Source organism: Equus quagga, chromosome 2 (genome assembly GCF_021613505.1).
Source record: "Equus quagga isolate Etosha38 chromosome 2, UCLA_HA_Equagga_1.0, whole genome shotgun sequence".
NCBI classification, from domain to species: Eukaryota; Metazoa; Chordata; class Mammalia; order Perissodactyla; family Equidae; genus Equus; species Equus quagga.
This window is the reverse complement of record NC_060268.1, coordinates 155,627,559-155,648,223: the sequence shown is the minus strand read 5'-3', so window position 1 is coordinate 155,648,223 and position 20,665 is coordinate 155,627,559. Positions and strand designations below refer to the sequence as shown.

Sequence of the window (20,665 nt, the reverse complement as noted above, 5' to 3'; positions counted from 1 at the left end):
GAGATGGAGAGGGGAGATGTGTTTGTAAAGTTTCACGCAGCCTAGACAGCCCACCTGACGTTCTCTTCCTTTTGCCCTCTGGGCTCCCTGCAAGGAGAGGCCAGTGACGTCCATGAGGCTCTGAGCCTGGCAAGGCAAGGCTTACACAAAGACTGGCTGGGAGCCCCATAGTGCTCAGGGACCTCAGGACTGTCTCCTGCCCCAGCTGCCCTCAAACTCTATCCTTCCTTACTATCACTTTCCTCACTCTTCTATATTTCTTAACACAGGTCTAAGCCAAACTTTGGGTGTACATAAGTAAAGATAATATATTTTCTTGACCTAAATCGCTACTCCATGAGTGACAGAAACTAGGCCAGTCGCCTCCCTCATGATTGACGGGTACTGAACCCAACTCTTCCCCCAGGCGCTCTTGCTTCAGCCCCTCCAGATGCTGAGATTAAAGTGTCAGCTTTCCCAAATAAACGAGTGCACTTAGGCAAGTTGTGATCCAACAAGCCCCATATATCTATCTATTCACATTGCCCATGCATCCTGGCACCAGGGCGAGAGGCCAGTGCTGTATAAACTGTCCACATAACCCTGACTTCAGGCCTTCACATGGGACACAGGCAAAGTGGAGAAGGGACAGAAGCCGGCTCTCACCTCCGGCCCAGAGTTTGGTCCCAGCCAATTCTCTGTGCCAAGAGAAGAGGGCAGTCGTCTCCTGGGAGGTAGGCTCCTCCCTGTCCCATGGTCCAAGCTGAGTCACAGGCAGCAGACAGCCAGGGGAGCTGGCATGAGTGGGCTCTCTTTCTCCTGCCCAGAGAGGGGATGAGGCTGGTCTGCTCTTCTGGAGCCTGTCTGGACACCACTGGCTTCTAGAGGAGATTGAATGAAGCAAGGGATGGGGCCCCCACACCTCCCTTCCAGGAGTGTACTGCTTTACTCATTCAGCAAACACTTCTGGAACACCACATGGCCCCAGGCACAGTGGTAAGGGCTGAGGCATAACGAGGTCCTGACCTTGGGCCGTTCACCATAGTGGAGGAGATCCTTATGACTCTGGATGATGGAGCTTAGCACACAGTGCTATGGACTCCAGAGGACAGGCACACACAAGACCAGCTTGGGAGAGTCAGGGAAGACTTCCTGGAGGAGATGGTAGTCTAAATCCCAAGAGGCCATTAGGGGTGGATGTGGAGAAGGGCAGTTGACAAGTTTAGAGGTCCAGAAGAGACTCTAAACTGATGTTCCTCTGACTGAGACCTTTGAACATGGCTCTTCCTGGGCCCCAGGCCAGAGAGATGGTTCTGTAGGTCTTCTGCTCAGTGACCCTGGTGGAGAAGAGGCCAGTGCACTTGTGCAGCCAGCTCCCTGTGTTACCAGACGTCCATGTCCACATTATCCAGGATCTAGCTCTTTCTCCAGCCCTTCTCCCCCAGGTTCTCCCTTGTTAAGCATGGAGCAGAGGGAGTGTGTGTGCCTGTGTGGGTGTGTGCATGTGCACACATGCTTGTGTGCACAGGCGTGTGTACCAGAGAAGGGACCTCTACCAGGTTATTGCTACCTCTCTCTGGGACCTGGAGGTATGTCATCAGATCAGATGGTTGGTGTGGCTGGGAACAGTTAATGCCTCGGGGCACAGCGTATGACCTGGGGACTGATAGTCTAGGCAGGTGAGACCTGGGGACAAAGGTCTCAGGACCAGGGCCAGGGCCAGGGCCAGGGCCAGGGATTTCACTGACAGCCTGACTAGGTGAGTCCTAGGGACAGAGATCACAGACCAGGGCCAGGCTGGAGATTTCTGTGGTGCCTGACCCCCTGCAGGGGATCTTTCCCCAGCCTGGGAAGGCGGCCCCACACCTGAGCATTCCATCTAGGATGGACAGCAAAGAGGACAGGCAGATCCAGGCCCGGGGCCTCCACAAGCAAATGAGCTAAAGGGAAAGTCTTCCTTCTTCTTCTTTTTTTCTTTCTTTCTTTCTTTTTTTTTTTTTTGATGAGGAAGATAGAGCCTGAGCCAATATGTGTTGCCAACCTTCCTGTTTTTGCTTGAGGAAGACTGTCACTGAGCTGACATCTGTGCCAATCTTCCTCTGTTTTGTATGTGGGACACAGCATGGCTTGATGAGAGGTGTATAGGTCCACATCCAGGATCCGAGCCCGTGAACCCCAGGCTGCCAAAGTGGAGCACCTGAACTTAATCAGTATGCCACCGGGCCGGCCCCGGAAAGTCTTACCCTGACTCTGCTCTGAGCCAAAGTGGGGAGAGGAGCCCTGCCCCAGCCTTGCTTTTGTGGTCAGAGACGTATGCTCCTATTTACTGCCTGTCTTTGCTAAGAATGCCCTGAAGGAGGTCACAGCTGTTTTCCAGAATTCCAAACAAGGGCCTCCATCTCTCCCACAGGGGAAAGGTACGGGACATTAGCCATTCCTAGCCCTTCAACCCTTTCTTGCTTCTCTCCTCCCTTCTTCCCTCCCTCCCTGCCTGCTGTTCCCCGCAGGCCCTGCCAGAACTCCGCCCCAACAAGGCAATCTTTCCCCAGTGCATCTAGCCACCTCGTGATGGGAGCACAGGCAGTCAGCCCACCCTCCCCTGACCTTCCCTTTGCCTGATAGTAACCTGTTCCACAGCTGATGTCACCCCTGCTTTCCACTGACATAGCAGCTGAGTGGGCACAGCAGGGCTGCAAGGTCCAGAGGGCAGCTGGCTGTGTCCAGAGCCAAGCTTCCCTCTGTGCATGTCCCCCCACCCCCAGCCCTTCCCAGCCAAATCTGCTGCTCTCCCATTAAGTCCCTCTGAGCCAGTGTGTCCACCTGGGGATTGAGTGCTGACTGAGCTTCCCCATGCCCACCAGAACGCCCATTTCTGCACTGTGGCGGGGAGAATGGAGCCAGAGTTTTGGTTCTGCCCTGGAAGACTCATAGTTTTCTAAGAGAAACAGGACAAAGCACAATAGCTAACTGGGCAGGATAGTGTCTGATGATGGTAGAGTGTAAACATAGCATATTAAGTGGGGTATGGCTTCCGGGAAGGGAGAGGGGCCCTTCCTGATAGAGGCACCCCTAGAATTGGTTAGGAAAGAGGATGGGCTTCAAACAGACTCATTTAGCATTTTTTTAGCACCTACTTACATGCATTAGGGTAGGTGCTTTGGCAATCTATTAATAATTACCCACATATTTAACCTTATTTTGCAAGGCTTAGAAAAGTCGTGCTAGCCTGGGCTTATGGGATGGGAGATGATGTAGTGGCGATATATCAGGCACATCTGCTAGGTGTGTCGTAGGTAGTTCACCGAATTTGTCTAGCAAGTACTTCTTTCCAAGCATGGAACAAACATGCTAAGCAGAGAGCGGGCAGGAGACTGGCTGGGCCCTGCTCCTCCTGTCCTCCTACCACCCACCACTGCCCTCACGGTCCCATCCAGGCTCCAGAAATCCTGGCACCCAGGGTCCTGGCCTCTGTGGAAGTTACGGTCTTGAAGGCCCCCTGGGTCAGCTTCCTTCTCCTGCACTCCCAAACTCCACCTTTCTTCTCCATCTCTCCCTGCCCGAGAGGGAAAAGGGAAAATCCCACACTTGCCCTCAGCTTCGTGTTTGACATCAAAGTATGAAATAATGTAATCTTGGTGGATTTCCAGGCTATTTCTCTGCTGCTCCCATGCCAGGGGTTGACTGGATTCCTTCTAAAGCCCAGAGTTATTTCCTTCTATTTCTCTTGGGGACTCTGGGTTTGCAATGTCATCTGGCCCAGAAATGCTCTTGCAGAGTCCGTGGTTTCCCTACGTCCTCCTTCAAGCAGCAACCCAGAGAGCCAACTGTATTCATCCCAAGCCTGTCTTTCTGCTGAGAACCAGCCAAGGGGAGAGAGGAGCCAAACCCAGGGCCCCATACCCAGTGGGAGTATGGGAGGCCCACAGGGGTATTGACATGGTCAGTCCCTGTTATGCCAGGCACCCAGCAGTCTTCTCCCCTAACACCCTCCTTACCAAACCTCTGCTTTCTCCAGACAAATGCCAGCTCCTCCTTCTTAACCCCTAAGGGTTCACCCTCTGGACCACGTGGCAAAGCTATGGCTGCCCTATTGCGTACTTGGCTTTAGCTGAGGCCAGAATCACACCACAGACTCTGGTGCCAGGGAAGGGTCACCTGAGATAGCAAGACACAAGGAAAGGGATGGGGCCTGGTGCTGGCCAGCTAGCTTCCTGCCAGGGCAGATAGGCACCTGGGCCTGTGGGTGGGGCTGACGCCAACACCCAGCTATTCCCATTACCTCCTTCATGTTTCAGGGTTTATAAGAAGGAGCCCAGAGGCAGAGGCATGGAAAAAGTAGGGCTTGCTTGGGAAGGTGCTCATGCCTGGATTCATCCAGGAGACGAGGAACACAGTCAGATGCACGGGAGGGGAGGAGCCTCTTCTCGGTCACTGGGGAGGGCTCTGGGAGAGGGGAGTGAAATCAGCACAGGAAGTGAAAAATGGGCATTGAATTGTCCCCCTCAGAGGTGGGGAAAACCCATGGCACTTGGCAGAGACTCCTGAGGACTGAGGCTATCCCTTTTCCAAATGAAGGTTTGGAGGCCATGAGAATGGACCTCATAGATCTCCAACTACTGGTGGAATAATTGACCAAGAGCATTCACCCGGGCCACACTTCCAGGCGAGCAGTCTCTGAACTTCTGCTTCCTAGGAGCGGCCCAGCCAATACTTGAGCTTAGCAGGGATACTAAGGCAGGCCCCTTCCTGGGAGACAGAACTTCCCTCATGGTTTACTTTGGCTTCTCGAAGGTCTTGGCAAATTTTTCTCAGACTAACTACACCCAGAAATCCACCCGACCTTCCTACCGAGTCTCCTTCACTCAGGGTCACGCTTACATCGTGGTCTGACAGCTCTCCCGGCCTTCCTTGGCTCCCTCCCTATTTCCTCTCGCAGGTGTACCCCTTCTTCCCCCTAAAACTCTTGCACCATTATCCAGTTTCCTTCTCAGAAGATCTAGATTGACACAGAAGGCTACTAGGCCTCCAGAATAAGCCCCGGTGATTAGGACTTGTTAGCAGGGACAGACATGAACCTTTAGAGTTACCCAGAAGAAACGATTAAGAAACAAGAAGGAGCTAGGGAGAGAAACGGGTCCTAAATTGGGGACTCTCTGAGCTCACGGTCCTCCTAACCGGTTTGTCTGCTTATAGGGCAAGGGTCCTGCTGCCACCTGGTGGCCATTGTAGGCAAAGCACCGTTGGTCGCTTCCCACTCTGTTCTGTGATTCTATTCAAAAGAGCAGGAGTGGAAAATTTATGCTGATCTTTGGGGTCCTCTCTCTCCGTCATTTATAGCATAAATTATAGGAATTGATTTCCAAACTTTACACCCAAACATTCCTCCTTTAAAGTCAACACAATAGTTGCACATATCTGTGAATATATTAAAAACTATTGAATTGTACACTTCAAATGTCTAAATTACATGGTGTGTGAAGTCTCTCTCAGTACATCTGTTTTAAAAAATCAGCACCATAAGAGGAGGTGGAATGAACTGAGGCTTTTAGAACATGAAGATGAGGATGATTGGTTTCAGTTTCCTGGGGCGTCTTCAAACAGATATGCAAGGAGGTCACACAGTAGGTGTTCGATAAATACTCACTAAATTCCTTGTGCAGTTAAATGGAGCCACTTCTTTCATTGCCTCACCACCCACCCTTTAACCCTTACACCCCACTCCTCCAAATCAGGTGTCTATAGCCTTCTCACTTTCCAAGGTCACCTGAGAGATTCCAGTCTAAACATCCAAAGGCTTTTATCAGAACCCTGGACCTTTCAGCACTATTTGATACTGTTGATCACCACCCCTTCTTAACACACTCCTCCTCTGACTTTTGTGCCTTGAAAAATCCTTGGTTCTCTTCCTACTTCTTATGATTCTTTCTCTCCCTTTCCAGTTCCTCTTCCTTCTCCCAACTCCTTAAGCTCTTTTCTCCCTTCATTCAATCCTTTGACAATCTCAACTGTTCCTCTGGCTCCAATAAACACCATGTGATCCCCACATCGCTCTCCCAGCCTTTATTACTCTCTCAAGCTCCAGCCCAAATCGTCTGACAGCCTCTTAGATTTCATTGTCTAAGTGTCTCATTAACGCTCTAGACTCAAACATACCCAAAGCTGAATTCATCACCTTCCTGCTGAAACTTACTCCTTTTAATCTTTCTCCCCCTCTCCCCTTTTAGTAGCATCACTATCCTTCCAGTTGTCCAGGTTTGAGACTTTAGCTCTACCTTTGACTTCTCTCCCCCTTGTACCCTACGTCAAATCAGGTGGTAATCCTGGCAGGTTGTGTCTATGAAATGTCTCATGCATCTTTCCATTCCTTTCTCTTCTTAGTTCACCACCATAATTCAGGCTTTCATTATCTGTCCGTAACTAGCACAGCAACCTTCCAACTGATTTCCTTGCTTCCAATTCCCCCCCAAACCAATCCATCCTATTGTTAGACTATTTTTCATAAAATATAGCTTTGGTATTTTTACTCTGTTCAGAAGCCTTCTCTGTCTTTCTATTGCCTAATGAATTAAATGCCTGGCATTTGAGGCCTTCCATATTTGTTCCCAACCTTCTTTCCAGACTTACTTCCTATTCTCCAGCCAAAGTGGGATTGTTCTTCCAAAAGAGTGTACAATGTTCCCATCTGCCTGCCTTTGCACATGCTGTTCCTGCATGGATGATGCTGAGGAAGTCATTATCACTGTAGTCAGACAGACCTGATTCTGAAGCCTGATTCCACCATAAGTTATCTCTCTGCTCCTCAGTATCCTCGCCTGTAAAATGGAAATAATAAAAACCTACCCCATGGGATTGCGTGAGAATTAACTGAGATAATGCAATCTACAGTGTCTGGCATGTGGGTGGTTAATAAATTGTAGCTCTACTTTATTTCTGTCTCTTAAAATATAACCCATGCTTCAAAGTCCTTCTCAATGCCATTCCCTTCAGAATTACTTTCTTGAACTTCCCACCTCCAAACCCAATCACCTTCTCTCCCTGAACTGCTGTTACGTGCTATGCTTCTCATCACATTACTTCTCATTGTAGCTATTTTTGTACTTGTCACACATTTCACCCATCTTCTTTCCCAAATTTAACCTCCAAGGAACTAGCGATTAATACAATACAAAGTCTAGTGTGGGGTCTTGAATTGGCCACCCAAGATACCTCTCTTTGGCATGAGGATTATTTTGGGCTGGTTACTTTTAAAAAACTGCAGACATCAGAGAAACTCTGAGAAGTAGAAGTTACCGTTTGTAAGAGACATTTATATTTGTAAAGGAAATTTCCATCTGTAAAGGTGTCTCCCTCTCTGTACCGCTAAGAAGGGGGGATGACCTTATCTCTAGAAACTCTTATCAGTGCAGAAGTCAAGGACTTAAATCTGCATAATCACCTTACTCTTGTTTACTGTACTTTTCTGGTAATCTCCCATAACTGACTCCCCCTACCCCCAACATCCTCCTTTGCCTTTAGCTGAGGGTGGTATTTAAGATGAGAACTTCTGCCGTTTTGGCAAGTTGCTTAGTTTGCTTGAGTCTCTCCCATGTATGCATGTTATAAAGCTTTTTCAATTTTCTCCTCTTATTCCATCCCATGTCAATTTAATTCGTTGTCCAGCCAGAAGGACCGAGAGTGGGTAGAGGAAATGTCTCCCTCCACTACACTAGGAACAAGCAGGTGATAAGCAAATCTATTGCATGGATGACTCCCATGTCAAGAAATGAACATAACTATTTCTTGCTAACATGGAGAGCCAGCGTGGTGAACGTAATCAGCCAAGAGGTGCTCTGAGTCTGAGATGAAAATGAACCTCAAGCCTGTTTGGACATGACTACTGACTACTGGATTTTTCAAATAATTATTTTTATGAATATTAAAGTGCTTATAATTATTGTAGAAAAAAATTAACATTTAAGATTTAGCATTTAAGGGGCTGGCCTTGAAGTGGTTGAGTTCATGCGCTCCGCTTCAGCGGCCCAGGGTTTCGCCGGTTTGGATTCTAGATGTGGACATGGCACCACTCAGGCCGTGCTGAGGCAGCATCCACATGCCACACTACAAGGACCCACAGCTAAAATATACAACTGTGTACCAGGGGATTTTGGGAGGAAAAGCAGAAAAGAAAAAAAGGTTGGCAACAGTTGTTAGCTCAGGTGCCAATCTTAAAAAAAAATTGGCATTTAATAACGTAAAAGTTTTTGTAGAAAAATCATCTGTAATCACATCACCCAGAGGTTCCACTACTAATCTTTTACTCTTTAATGTTAGTCTTTTTTCTGTGCATCTATCTAAGTATAATATACACATAAAATTTGGATTGTGTGGATGTACATGCCAGAATTTTTCACATAACGTGGTCAGCATTTTCTCATGAGATTTAATATTATTCAAAAATGTTCATTTCTGAGGCTGGCCCCGTGGCCAAGTGGTTAGATTCACACACTCCGAATTCGGTAGCCCAGGGTTTTGCCCGTTCGGATTCTGGGCACAGACATGGCACTGCTCATCAGGCCATGTCGAGGCGGCATCCCACATGCCACAGGTAGAAGGACCCACAACTAAAATATACAACTATGTACTGGGGGGTGGGGTGGGCGGGCTGGGGAGAAAAAGCAATTAAAAAAAATATTTTTTAAGAAAGTTAATTTCTGCACAACATACTAGTTTATTTAATCTTGTTTTCTTTTAATTTTCCTATTTTTCAGCTTTTTGTTTTTTTAACTATTATCAGTTATGCAGATAGAAATATCAGAATAGGTTTCTAGATTTCAGATTAAAGGGCCAACAGAATAAAAGAAAATAAAGCTCTTGGTTCTGAGTTCCTGTTCAGGAAATTTTTAGAAGTTTTTTTGAAATATGGTTGACCTTTATTGATTGATATTGATTAACATACAAAAAGCTGTACATATTTAATGTATATGACTTGGCGAGTTTGGAGATAAGTATGCGCTTGTAAAACTATCACCTCTGGAAATTTTTAATCAATTTGTAGTTTCACCAGCTACTCCAGCTCTCTTATTAATTTGTGTCTTTTTCAGGTTTTGAGGAAATAACCAATTTCGGGAGTGAAAAACTGGTTGGGTTCCATGTCTCTGGAAAGAAGCTAATGCAAGAGTTCAAGCTTAGCTCAAGTCATACTCCAGTGACCATGAAGGACAAAGATTACTGTAATCTTAACATTTCTTGCAGTGTTACAACTTTCTGCTTGTTTGGTCTTTTAAATTGGTCTTTTTCCTTGCATATTAGTGGTAAAATATTTTTGAATCTCAGAAAAGCTCATTTGCTGCAAGGACAAGAAGGGGGAAGAGAGATAGAAATCATCATTCCATTCCTCATTAGCCTCAGAAAGTCAGATCTCCTGCCGTATATCCTCATAGCACCCGTGCTTCTCCCTTGCAGCACTTTTTATCGTTATAAATCATAAATCATTTGTGCATTGTTTAATCCTATCTTCTTCTTCTTCGCAAGATTGTCAGTTTTATTTGGTATGGGTCCAGGTGGTCTTCATTGCTGCTTGATCCCTAGAGTTAAGCATAGGCTCCACCATGTAGGTGGTGCTCAGTAAATATTTATGGAATGAATTACGACTGGAATGAGGACTCAGGGTGGAAGAATATGTGCCTCCTGTAGTGGAGCCCTCAGAGTCTGGAACAAGAAGCTGTCTTGGGTGATTTCCCTGAGACCCTGAAATGATGCTAGAAGAGCAAGCACCAGGGGGTTCTGCCAGTTGTGGGACATTCAGCCAATTGTGTGTCATGTGAAATTTGGTGAGTGGCTCTGAGGGAAAGAAGAATTGCGTCCTCTCAGGTCCTCTTCCTCAAGCCACTCTGTCATACATCCCCCTTTTCTCTCATGCCTTTCTTTCTCCTTCTTTCCCCTTTCTTTCTAGCCTAGGGTCTCAAACTCACATGGAGTTCTTTCCTTCCCCACTCCACCCCCTCCTGCAGGTGGCCTAACACTCAATGTTAGCTATAGAACCTTGCCTGCCACAGCTGGAGCTTGACCTAGAAGTGATATGCTGATGGATTATTTCAGGACCACATGAGCATTCGACATTTGGACTACAGTGAGCAAGGGGACATGACCATGGCCTCAGACCCAAAAGTCCAGGGGTTTAGGAAACTGAAAATCAACTTCCTTATTTTTGTTGATGGCATCATCTGTCTCCTACCACCATCTGTCCAATCTTCTATAGAAGGCATGGACAAAAATGGGCATAGATGTCCAGGAGGATCCTCTAGAAATGAGAGGAAGGCTGAGGGTGTCATTCAAAAAGGTTCTCTTTGGAGAGATGGAAGATGCAAAATGTATTTCAGCAGGACTTGTGAAATCATGGAGTGATAGGAAGGAAGTAAAAGACTAAAGTGGGTCATTTTGATGAGGAAGTAGGTCACCTCCAGTCTCTCTGTGAGTCCCAGATGAAATAGAACAACAACTATTTTCTTGGTTTCCTGGGCGAGGAGAGCTACAGCAGGACGTCGTGTACCTGAACCTTCCAATGGATCTGGCTTGTCTATTCTGATGTTTTGAAAAGCTTGTAGTGGTCTCTGGTACAGCGCTGTGGTGTTTGTTACATAACAGCAGGGAGGAGAGGACAACCCTGGGCTTAACCTGCTCAGGTCCGCTTGCTTGGTCCACCACGTTTGTTACTGAAAACTCAGGCTACTCAAATTTCAATATTTTTGCCATGCAGATGATTCCGGTGGCATATTGGTGAAGGTTAAACTCTCGTACCTAGGGTTCTTTCTTATAGATAAGTAATTTCCAATGTCTTTCATTGAGAATCATTGCCACAGTGAGCCACTGTTACTTCTGGAGTGTGTCCTACTATCCACGTTTATTGGGGTGAAAAAGTTGAGAATCACTATGTACAACACAGAAGGTGATTTGCAGCTTGCTTCGTAGACTGTACATCACCTCAGGGTTCCTTCCTCTAGAATATGGAAAGTGACATCCTAGGGGAACTTATGTGGAGAACTTATAAGGAGATGGGCCACAATTTTCCATCCCATAGACTTTGATGTCCCTGGGCTCTTTGTCAAGGCCTAGTACATCTGGGTAGCACTGAAGAAGCTGGCTGGGATGGGCATGATGTGAAAAGGGAGCACATTGGTGGCAGAAATAGAGTAACCCTCTTCCTGGTGCCTGCCCTAGGATAGCATGTGACCAAAAAATTTATCCCAGTGAAGAAATGGGATCAATTAACCAAGTGGCTAAGAGGCATCATGATGAAGAGGTGCTTTTGGTTTTGATGAAAAACAAGGCTTGTTATGTGGTTATAAAACTCTTCTAAGAGATGTATTCATTCAAAGACTACGGTTATAACACTCTCCAGTTGAACTGCCATCATTCCGTTTTGGTGTCAGCCGAAGTGGAATGGGTATAGACATGGAGAGTTCTGGGACCCATGTCCCTCAGGGGCAATGCCAGTAGAGTGCTGGCTGAAGGGATCTATCTTAACCGTGAAGTGCTATGGATGAGCAGAGTGCACAAAGATGGATGCTATGGTAAGATAAGTTTGTTTTGTGCTTTATAGTACACAGTTTATAAAGACTTCTATATTCTACTATTTTAATCCTAAAACAGTCCTTAAGATCAGCAGGGCAGGACTTATTATCAACACTTTGCAGCTAGGTAAACAAGGTCTCAAAGGGACCCAGAACCATACAGTTAGTAAGTTGCTAGCCAAGAGTTAAACCCGGAAGTTTTGGATTCAAGTTCAAGCCTCTTGGGTTTTGCTGAACTGGTAAGAGGCAGCCTGAGCGAGAGGATTCCCCTGAAATTAGTTGCCCTTTTTAACAGGGTACGGTCACTCAGGAGAAGTCAAACGCCAGTAGAAGCTTGAGGACATGGAGAACTCTTGGACACAAAAATCATCAGGAGATCCCACTTGATTACTATATTTGCAACTCCTCAAGTAAGATTAAACATCCTAGGAATGCAGAGTACCTTTTGAGAACATTCCTCAAGCTGTGTTGTATAACCTGTGCTTCCGTAGGCAGTGCTCAAGACTGAGCATGGAAAAGCAATGTTGTCCAGGTAGGTGACCATGATTAAAGCAGTCCAGCTCTGATGCCTCGCATGGCTGTGGGACCTATCACATGATGAACCTCCTAGAGGCCATCAAACCCCTGCTGATAACAGGCCACCCTCAGAATACACAGTTACCCCTAAGGAATCAGAGGCTAGCTCCTGTTCCTCTCCCCACTTCTCTGGACTATATTGCTAGCTTCTTCTTTTTTTTTTAAAGATTGGCTCCTGAGCTAACATCTGTTGCCAATCTTCTTTTTCTTCTCCGCAAAGCTCCCCACCCCCAGTACGTGGTTGTATATTCTGGTGGTAAGTGCCTCTGGTTGTGCTATGTGGGACACCACCTCAGTGTGGCTTGATGAGCGGTGCCATGTCCATGCCCAGGATCCCAACCAGCGAAACCCCGGGCCCCCGAAGCAGAGCCTGTGAACTTAACCACTCGCCACGGGGCTGGCCCTGACCGCTGGCTTCTTGTTCATCATTTCTGTCTTAGTGTTCAGTTTTGCAACCCAGCAGTCTTTTTGCAACTGTTTGGAAAGCTTGTGGGTGAGAGACAGCAGCTCCTGTTCCTTCACTATCAGATGATTTCACACAAAATGGTCAATAGTGGCACAGTTCCTTCCTATTCTTTGTCTTCCCAAAGAAAACAAGCATCTTGGAAATGTGTCTCACTAGCCAATAAAATGGAAAGATGTGAACTCCTCCAACTAGGAAGGCTCACAGAAAGGCCTTAGCTCCAGCACAGACAGAGAGTTAATTCTCTTAACAATATCTGGGACTGGGGCAGGAGATCCATGCAGCAGACCCATGGGTAGGACAGCTGTCACTGTTTCAACCGTGTCTCAGATGTTGGGGTATGCCTATTTATCAGGGGGCTCAGTCCCACCCTGGGCTGTCTGGGATCAAGATCTCTTTATGGGGACACTCAAGACTGGTGACTTCCACTAGGCTGATGTTTTACTGAGCATGAAGGTGGGCTTCAGGCCAATGCAGCAATAGAGTAGCCCGGATGGGGAGCCAGGAGATGGAGAGAGGGCAGCTCCCACTCCTGCCATCATGGAGGATGTAACCACTTGCACTTGTGGGGCCAGCCCAACTCTGGGCCATAGCACATGCCTATAGGTGAGCCAGGACAGGTGATCAGAGGCTGGAACTGGGCATAGGCAGGGATGAGCTTAGAGGCTCATGCCAGGGTTTTAATTCAGAGACCTGAGATTGGAAAGAAGCAAATCAGTCTTGATATCTCTCATATTTTCGTTTTGTGCTTACACTTTCAGTTTTAGGTCAGGTACTAAGCAGACCCATAAGATAAGGTTGTCAGCTGAGCTGGGTCCAGATATCCACTTTCCTTAGGAGTCCCGAGTTACACTGTCTCGCCCTTTGCTCTGATGCATCCTCCCAATTGGAGGGTTAGCATTTCCCCAAGGCTGAGCCCCATACCCTTAAGGAACACCTTTCTTTCGGTATAGCTCACCCATAAGCCATGAGAGGGCCAGTCTCAGAAAAAAGGATACAGACAATCTGGAACTCTGCATTTCTTCTCCCCTCTTCATTAGTGGTTAGAGACCCTGTCCCTTAAGTATCTGAAACAGAGCTTCTCCTGTCACTATCCTCCCCGAGCTGAGGGGGTGGAGTGAGAGAGGGGAGCCTCCTTCTCCACCCCACCAGGTGACAGCTCAAGGTGAGACATTAAAGGAGCCTCAGACACCATTGGGTGAGCCTGGTAGGGAGGCAGCACTCTTCAACCTCCGTCCCTGCCTTTGGTCCCTACCCCAATCCCTGTCGGCCCGGAGCTTTTAGTGGAAGTTAGCTCAGACTTGCAATGAAGTCCCCCAGCCTCCCTCTTCTCCCAGCTCCTCCCATTGCTCTTTCATCACCTCCTCTGTCTGACTCAGGACCATCCCTCCACCAGCTGCCATAAGCAAGCAGCCCTCCTCTCCCCGCAGCATCTGCCTCTTTCACTCACGCCTCCTTCCTTCCACCCCCAATCTCCACATCTTCCTCATACTCAGTTCTCTCCCCTCCTCAAACTGCTGCCTCCCAGTTCCCTCCCACCCCCATCTTTCTTGTCCCCTGAGACTTGCAGCAAGTGGGAGAGAGAGAGCTCCTGGCAGAACTGACGGCAGTTCCCCATGCCCCTCCTCCTCATCTGCTCCCTCCCCAGTGCAGGCACAGATTTCCCCCTACAAAAGGCAGGAGGAGAGGCTGTTGAGACCAGCTGCTCTCAGGCTCACTTTCCTTTGCCTTCAGCTGGCTAGGCTGGGCTGCGCTTTTGCTCCCTCTTTCTCCAGGTGAGAGTGGGTACCTGAGGTGCCAGGTCCCCCACCTCATTCCCTCTGAATGCTATGGAAAGTCCCAAGAGGCAGGAGCTGCAAAATCTGGGGAGTGGAGCCTGGGACAACCCTGCCTACAGTGGTCCCTCCTCCCCACATGGGACGCTGAGGATCTGCACCATCTCCAGTGCGGTACCATCCAAGCCCCAACCCAAGAAGCCTGAAGATGGACCCCAGGAGAAATCACACAGGACCCTGGTTTCCAGCTGCTGCCTCCAGATCTGTCGTGGTATCAGAGGTACCTGTTGCGGGGAGGGTTCTCCTGGGATACTGGAGTCAGGAGAAGGGGTCACCAAAAGCTTTGGGTGGGGGGAAACGTGATCTGAAGAAGAGGAATCTCAGTGTGTCTTTGGGGTTTGTGAATTGCCTGTTAGAACTGACTGCCCCAGAATGCAGAGGCCAGTCTAGTGATCTCCCAGAGGGAGGGCCTGGCGCAGTCATCTCTTGGGGACCTAGAAGGGTGTGTGGGAGCTAGTTTGAGGGAGGACATGGATGTGATGATACCTGGTACTGCCCCCCTGCGACAGGGACCTCCTTTCCATGCATGCCTTCATTCTGTGTGACCCAAAGCCTTCACCCCTTTCTACCTCAGGTTGTTTGATGGGAGAGGACAGCCATGGGTATGGTTAGAGTAGCCAGATTCAGCAGAGGGATAAGGCGATGCATGAGGAGAGGGGCTGAGTTGGAAATGAGAATAAAGTCCAGGGACTGATGGGTGGGGTACCTGGGAGGAATCTTGCTATGGGGGATCCTGGGCATCTCTCCAATGCCCCTTAGGACTCTGGGGAACAACCCTGACTGAGAACACAGCTGAGAACCGGGAACTTTACGTCAAGACCACCCTGCGGGAGCTTTTGGTGTACATCGTGTTCCTGGTGGACATCTGTCTTTGTGAGTAACATCTGTCTCTGTGTACATCTGTCTGTCAGAGGCATCTATGTGTACAACATCTGTGTACACATCTCTGCGGGTAACATCTGTGGGGACAGCATCCATCTGTGTGAGCAGGCTGTGTCCTGGGATCTTTCAATATCAATAATAAAATTCTGTTTATTACCTTTCCAGCTTAAGATATTTTGATTAAAAAGAACTTGTCACTGAGTTTAGAGAAGAAGGCAGATTGTTAGAAAGCTGTTAATAAAAGTTGTTTTGTCAACAGTTACAAGGGGAATCCAGTTTTTAAGTTCAAGTTCTTGACACCCACTCAGCAGCTACTATTTTCTATTGGCAAGTTGGAGAGCGGAAGACCCCTCTTTTCTGTTCTAAAGAAAATAGTTTGGTGGGTTTCACATAGTTATTATGTAATGTATGATTCACATTTCTTTAGAGTCAGGAATAAAAGGTTCAGCAGGTCTTAGAGCTCAGATCCCTGATAAACTGGTTAAAGAAGCGAATGGTGAGATCGTGGTCAACGCAGCTCTGTTTCTCCCATGTGAGTGGTCACATACCACAGGCATTGAGGGAAGCTTATCTGAAGCTCTAGCTATAGACACAAACTGGGAAGGTTTGGCCTCTAAGTTGAGAGAAGCAAGTGAGAAGACAGACCAGTGAATCATGGAGGGATGGAGTCAAAGAATTGTAGATAATAATAAAGGGGGCCCACACAGATGCTCTAAGGCCACTAGATAAGAGCGCTTTGTACTTAGCTAATTGCCTCTTTAAAAACTTGCACAAAAGTGAATTTTGGCTAGTTTCACAGAACTGTGTGTGTATGTGTGTTTTGATTAAAGCTCCAGCTTGGACCCTACAACTAAAGATGTGGCCTTAGAGGGGGCATTATTAGGTGGCATTGTACCACACAGAAAGCTCTGTTCTTTTTAGGATGCATGAATCTTTTGAAAGTGGAATCTGAAGGTCTGATAACACAAATGTTGATGGAAAATTTTATCATCTTTGTGAGCCACCCACATTTGTGTGAGCCCTCTAGGAAAGCTGAACAGAAGGCACTTGCTTTGGCTGTACTCGGCCAGGAGTCATTCTGCGGGGATAGAAGGAGAACTTCTGAATGTTTACCACGGGCCATGAGCATGGAGTGAAAACAGACAGGGAGTGTGGGGAACAACAGTCGACCCAGTGTATGTTCTGTGAGGCCCATTTGATTCCTTTCAGCAAATTACTGTCAGAAATTCATTTGTTGACATATTGGTTTTCTGTCTTAAAATCTGCTAGGAAGGACTGTTCCTCTCCTTTTTCAGATCCCTTGATAGCCACAGAAACTCGCAGGTAGAGCCTTTCTCTATAAATGACTCGAATGTCTCTTTTTTTCCACATTAGCCTTTGGAGCAAGGTTGGGAGACTTTCAGCTCCCCAGAGTTATGGGTTTCAATTTCCTCACCTGTAACTACCCAATCCAATAGGATTATGTTAGATTTACATGAAATAATATCCATAAAGCCATTACCTCAACGCCTGGCATATAGTAAAAAATATTCCACAATGCTCACCATCCTGGTTACCTGTCTCCAGAACTGATCTATATCATGCCCAGTACTGGACAAAATACTCCATGGGTGATCTGACCAGTACAGAGCTCCATGATGCTATTACTTCAGTTGTATCCACATTTGGGGAATCATTGAGGACACGCAGAGGAAGTGATGTCTGAACTGAAACCTGAAAGATGAGGAGGATTTAACTCCTTGAAAGGGAGGTGAAGAGAAGGGAAGTTTCTAGGAAGAGGGAACATGTGCCAAGCCCCAAGAGGTTACTGAGGGCCCAGTTTAGTGAGAGCGCATCCGTGCAGCTGAAGCAGAGAGTTTGAAGAGCAAAGTGAAAAAGACGATGAGGCTGGCCATATAAGCATAGTCACATCACGAAGGGCCTTATAAGGCATAATAAGGAATTTGGATGTCATCCTGAGGGCTCTACAGGGAGCCATTGTAGGCTTATAAGCATAGGACTGACACGATAAGTTGTGGGGTTTTTTTTCACTTTTTATTGAGATTATGTTAGTTTACAATCTTGTGAAAGTTCAGTTGTACATCATTGTTTGTCATTCATGTTGTAGGTGCACACTTCACCCTTTGTGCCCACCCCCCCTTCCCCCTGGTAACCACTAATCTGTTCTCTTTGACATGATAAGTTTTGAGGTCTTCTAATTCTGGGAAGAGGACAAAAGCCTGGATCTTGGGCCAGAGAATATCTCTGAGAAAGTTGAATTGAGAAGATGATAGTCCTGCCTCGAGCATATTAATGAAACATTTTATTTAACCCTCACAACCACCTTATCAGGGCCACTGAGTCAATTTAGTGGCAGTATAGCATACTGGTTAGGAGCTAGGTCTCTGAAGCCCTAGTGGGTTCAAGGCCTGGCACTTCTAATTATCAGCTGTGTGAGCTGGGTCAAGTTTGCTCACCTCTCTTAGTCTTGGATAATTATCATACCCACATGATAAGGTTGTTGTGAAAGTTAAATAAAATGGCCCACTAATATGCTTAGCACAGTGCCTAGCACATGACGAGTAATACATATTATTATTTTCAACTGACAACAGACACTACCAGGCTGTACTGCAGTGCCATGAACCCAACCAACAACGGAGGGTGAGGGGGAATTCACTTGATACCTTCAAACCTCTGGAAACCTCCAGCTCCTATGGAGTTGGGCTCTTAGTGAAGACCTTGAAATCGTTAAACTACCTGAAGATGTGCCATTAACTGCCTTTGACTCTGCAAATTGAAGTCCCTGTCCACAAAGTGCCAGCCCCCTCAAGAACTTCCTTATGAAAGAGAATTTGGAGGCCTTCACATTCTGATGGTTCCTACAACATGCAGTAAACTAGTACTACTGCTAGCTTCCTAGGCCCCATCCTCTCCTAGCCTCTTCCTTCTTTCAGGCAAAGCTTCAGGCAGCATTGAACCTTGGATGTTGCCTCAGGAGGGCTGCTTTGGTGCTCTCCAAGGTCCTGACCTCGCCTCCCTGGCGTCTCAGCTCCCTGTCAGCCTCCCTGAGCTCTGGCCATCTGCAACCAGACTACGTATTCTCATTGGGGATGATACAGCCCTCAAAGGGGTGGAAATAGTTTCTTGAAGGGCAAAAGAACCCATTAGATGTTGCAATAGCTTTTGACCTTCCAAAAGGCCACAGTACATAAGCAAATATAGAGTATATATGTGGTATTAAAATTTAATTGGGGGCGGGGTGATTAGGAAGAAAATGTCTAAAGAGGTTTCTGGGTTGGGGGATAATGCAAAAAAAAGATTAAGAAACACCAAACCAGACCTACCTAATTTTGCTGTTCAGTGTGCTGACTAAGCTCTCCTGGCTAAGGACGGGGATGCAAGTCCTGGCCATAGAATCTAGTACAAAGCAGAATGGCTGTTTGCTGTTCTATCAGGATATTGTCTTCTAAGAGCTGCAGTGAGGTGTGGTTAGATATGCACCTTTTTGTTATTAGTACCACTGAGTCTATTCCAACTCCTAGCAAACCTGTGAACAGCAGAGCAGAACCCTGCCTTGTCTTTTTGTGCCATCCACTCACCCTCCAGTGCTAGGTCAGACAATGCTCTGCTGCTATTCATAGGTTTTCATGGCCGCTTTTTTCAGAAGTGGGTGGCCAGATCCTTCTTCCTAGTCTGTCTAGTCTGGGAGCTATGCTGAAACCTGCCCACCACGAGTGACCTGCTGGTATTTGAAATACTGGTGGCATAGCTTTCATCATCACAGCAAAGTGCAGTATGACAATCAAGAGATGAGTAGTGTGGTTTTCCTGACCAGGAAACAAACCCAGGCCAAGGCAACAAGAGCACCGAATCTTAACCACTAGACCACTAGTCTGGATATGCACATTTACCAGTATGCTCTTCCTTGTCAGTTCCTGTAGCTGGGTTCAGATGCTCCAGAACCCAGATTTGGCATTGGGCTGAACACTGTGGCATAATGGAAAGATATGACCATTGCAGTCAGACAAACTGGGTTCAAATACCAGCTCTGCCACTTACTGGTTTTGTGATCTTGGGCACTTCCTTGCTGGAAGGAAGGATAATAATACTTATCTTATGGAGATAACATGTGTAAATGTCGGTGTCGCAATCCAATGTACACATCAGGATAGATGCGGAGAGGGCTGATGGCCACTCTGAGTTTATTATAACCAGCGTTTCAATATATACGTAGCTTACGTCTGTTAAACACACACAGGTGTTCTGGATGAAGTAATTAGCGAATGCCAAGAATTCTTAGTGATTTCTCAAGGAGCCCTCCCTTGGCCTCTGTTTTGATATTATCATGTTATTGCTGTGCTCCTATATTTTTATCTCGGAGCAGGCAAGGTCTCTTAGGCAACAGTCCCTCCTGCTCCTGATATCGATATCGTTTCTCCATCTGTGCCCCTGGGGGGCCGCCGCCTGGCTTAGGTTCCCCCCCCCCCCCGGGGGGTCTTACCTGTCATTGGCTAACCGGCCTTCTCACCTCCGGGTCACAGTTTGTTGGCAAGCTTTTTCCAGTGATTATTAACCCTTCCTGTGTCAGGGGCGGCTGCATTTCCCCGCCTTTTGTTTTTTAAAGCAAGGAAGGCGTCATGTTGTGCTGAGGCCAGAAGGCCCATCATAACCAATGCTTGCTCTTGTTGACTTTGTTGTTTTTTCAGGGAGCACAGCAGACGTAAAACATAAACTATTAACATGGATAATATCAAAATCACACCAGCATTAACAAATATGCGTAAATTGAAGCCCGAGAACCAATTGGAGGGCTCTAGCCAGTGTAACCCATTTTCAATGTCTTGAAATATTTTTTGAGAGAACACCTTATGTACTTCTTGTAACTGCCTCTCTAACCGAGCTTGTAGCCCAGTGATGTCATTGGCAAGGGAGGTATTAAATGCCCCCTGTAAATGTTTTTTTATTTCTTGCCAAGATGTCAGCGAGCTATTATACAGTAGGGGGGTAACGCATTGCATGGTAAACTGCCAGTCACATTTTAGTTTCATATGCACATATAATGCATTTTGCTGCTCTCCCAGCCACTCTACTGCTGCCTCTAATGCCTGCAATCCTGACATTAGCCCTTTATCAATATCCACCTGTGTCTGTAATTCTTGAGTGACATTCACCAAGACGGATTCCACCTTATGGGCTGTTTGAACACTGTTAACCAAGGCAGTAGTAGCTGCAGCGGCTGATGCAATGATAATCACCACGGACACAATGAACGTGATTAGCGTAGCCAAAAACCGCTTAGGGCCTAATTTTCTCATGGACTCAAGGAGGATATGTAGAGCATGCTCTTCAGACCATGTCCAATTTAGAGAAACAGGTAACCAAATATGTGCTCTTCTTTT

The 20,665-nt window shown here is 47.0% G+C and overlaps 1 protein-coding gene across 1 annotated transcript in view; it reads left to right on the top strand.

Moving 5' to 3' along the window:
* PKD2L1 (polycystin 2 like 1, transient receptor potential cation channel) overlaps window positions 1-20,665 on the top strand; it is a 68,731-nt gene that overhangs the window by 10,377 nt on the left and 37,689 nt on the right. Inside the window, exons 4-6 of the mRNA XM_046652830.1 lie at window positions 9,060-9,188; window positions 14,362-14,622; window positions 15,162-15,275. Of these exons, the coding sequence (XP_046508786.1) occupies window positions 9,060-9,188; window positions 14,362-14,622; window positions 15,162-15,275 (504 nt within the window). The remainder of the gene's footprint in view (window positions 1-9,059; window positions 9,189-14,361; window positions 14,623-15,161; window positions 15,276-20,665) is intronic.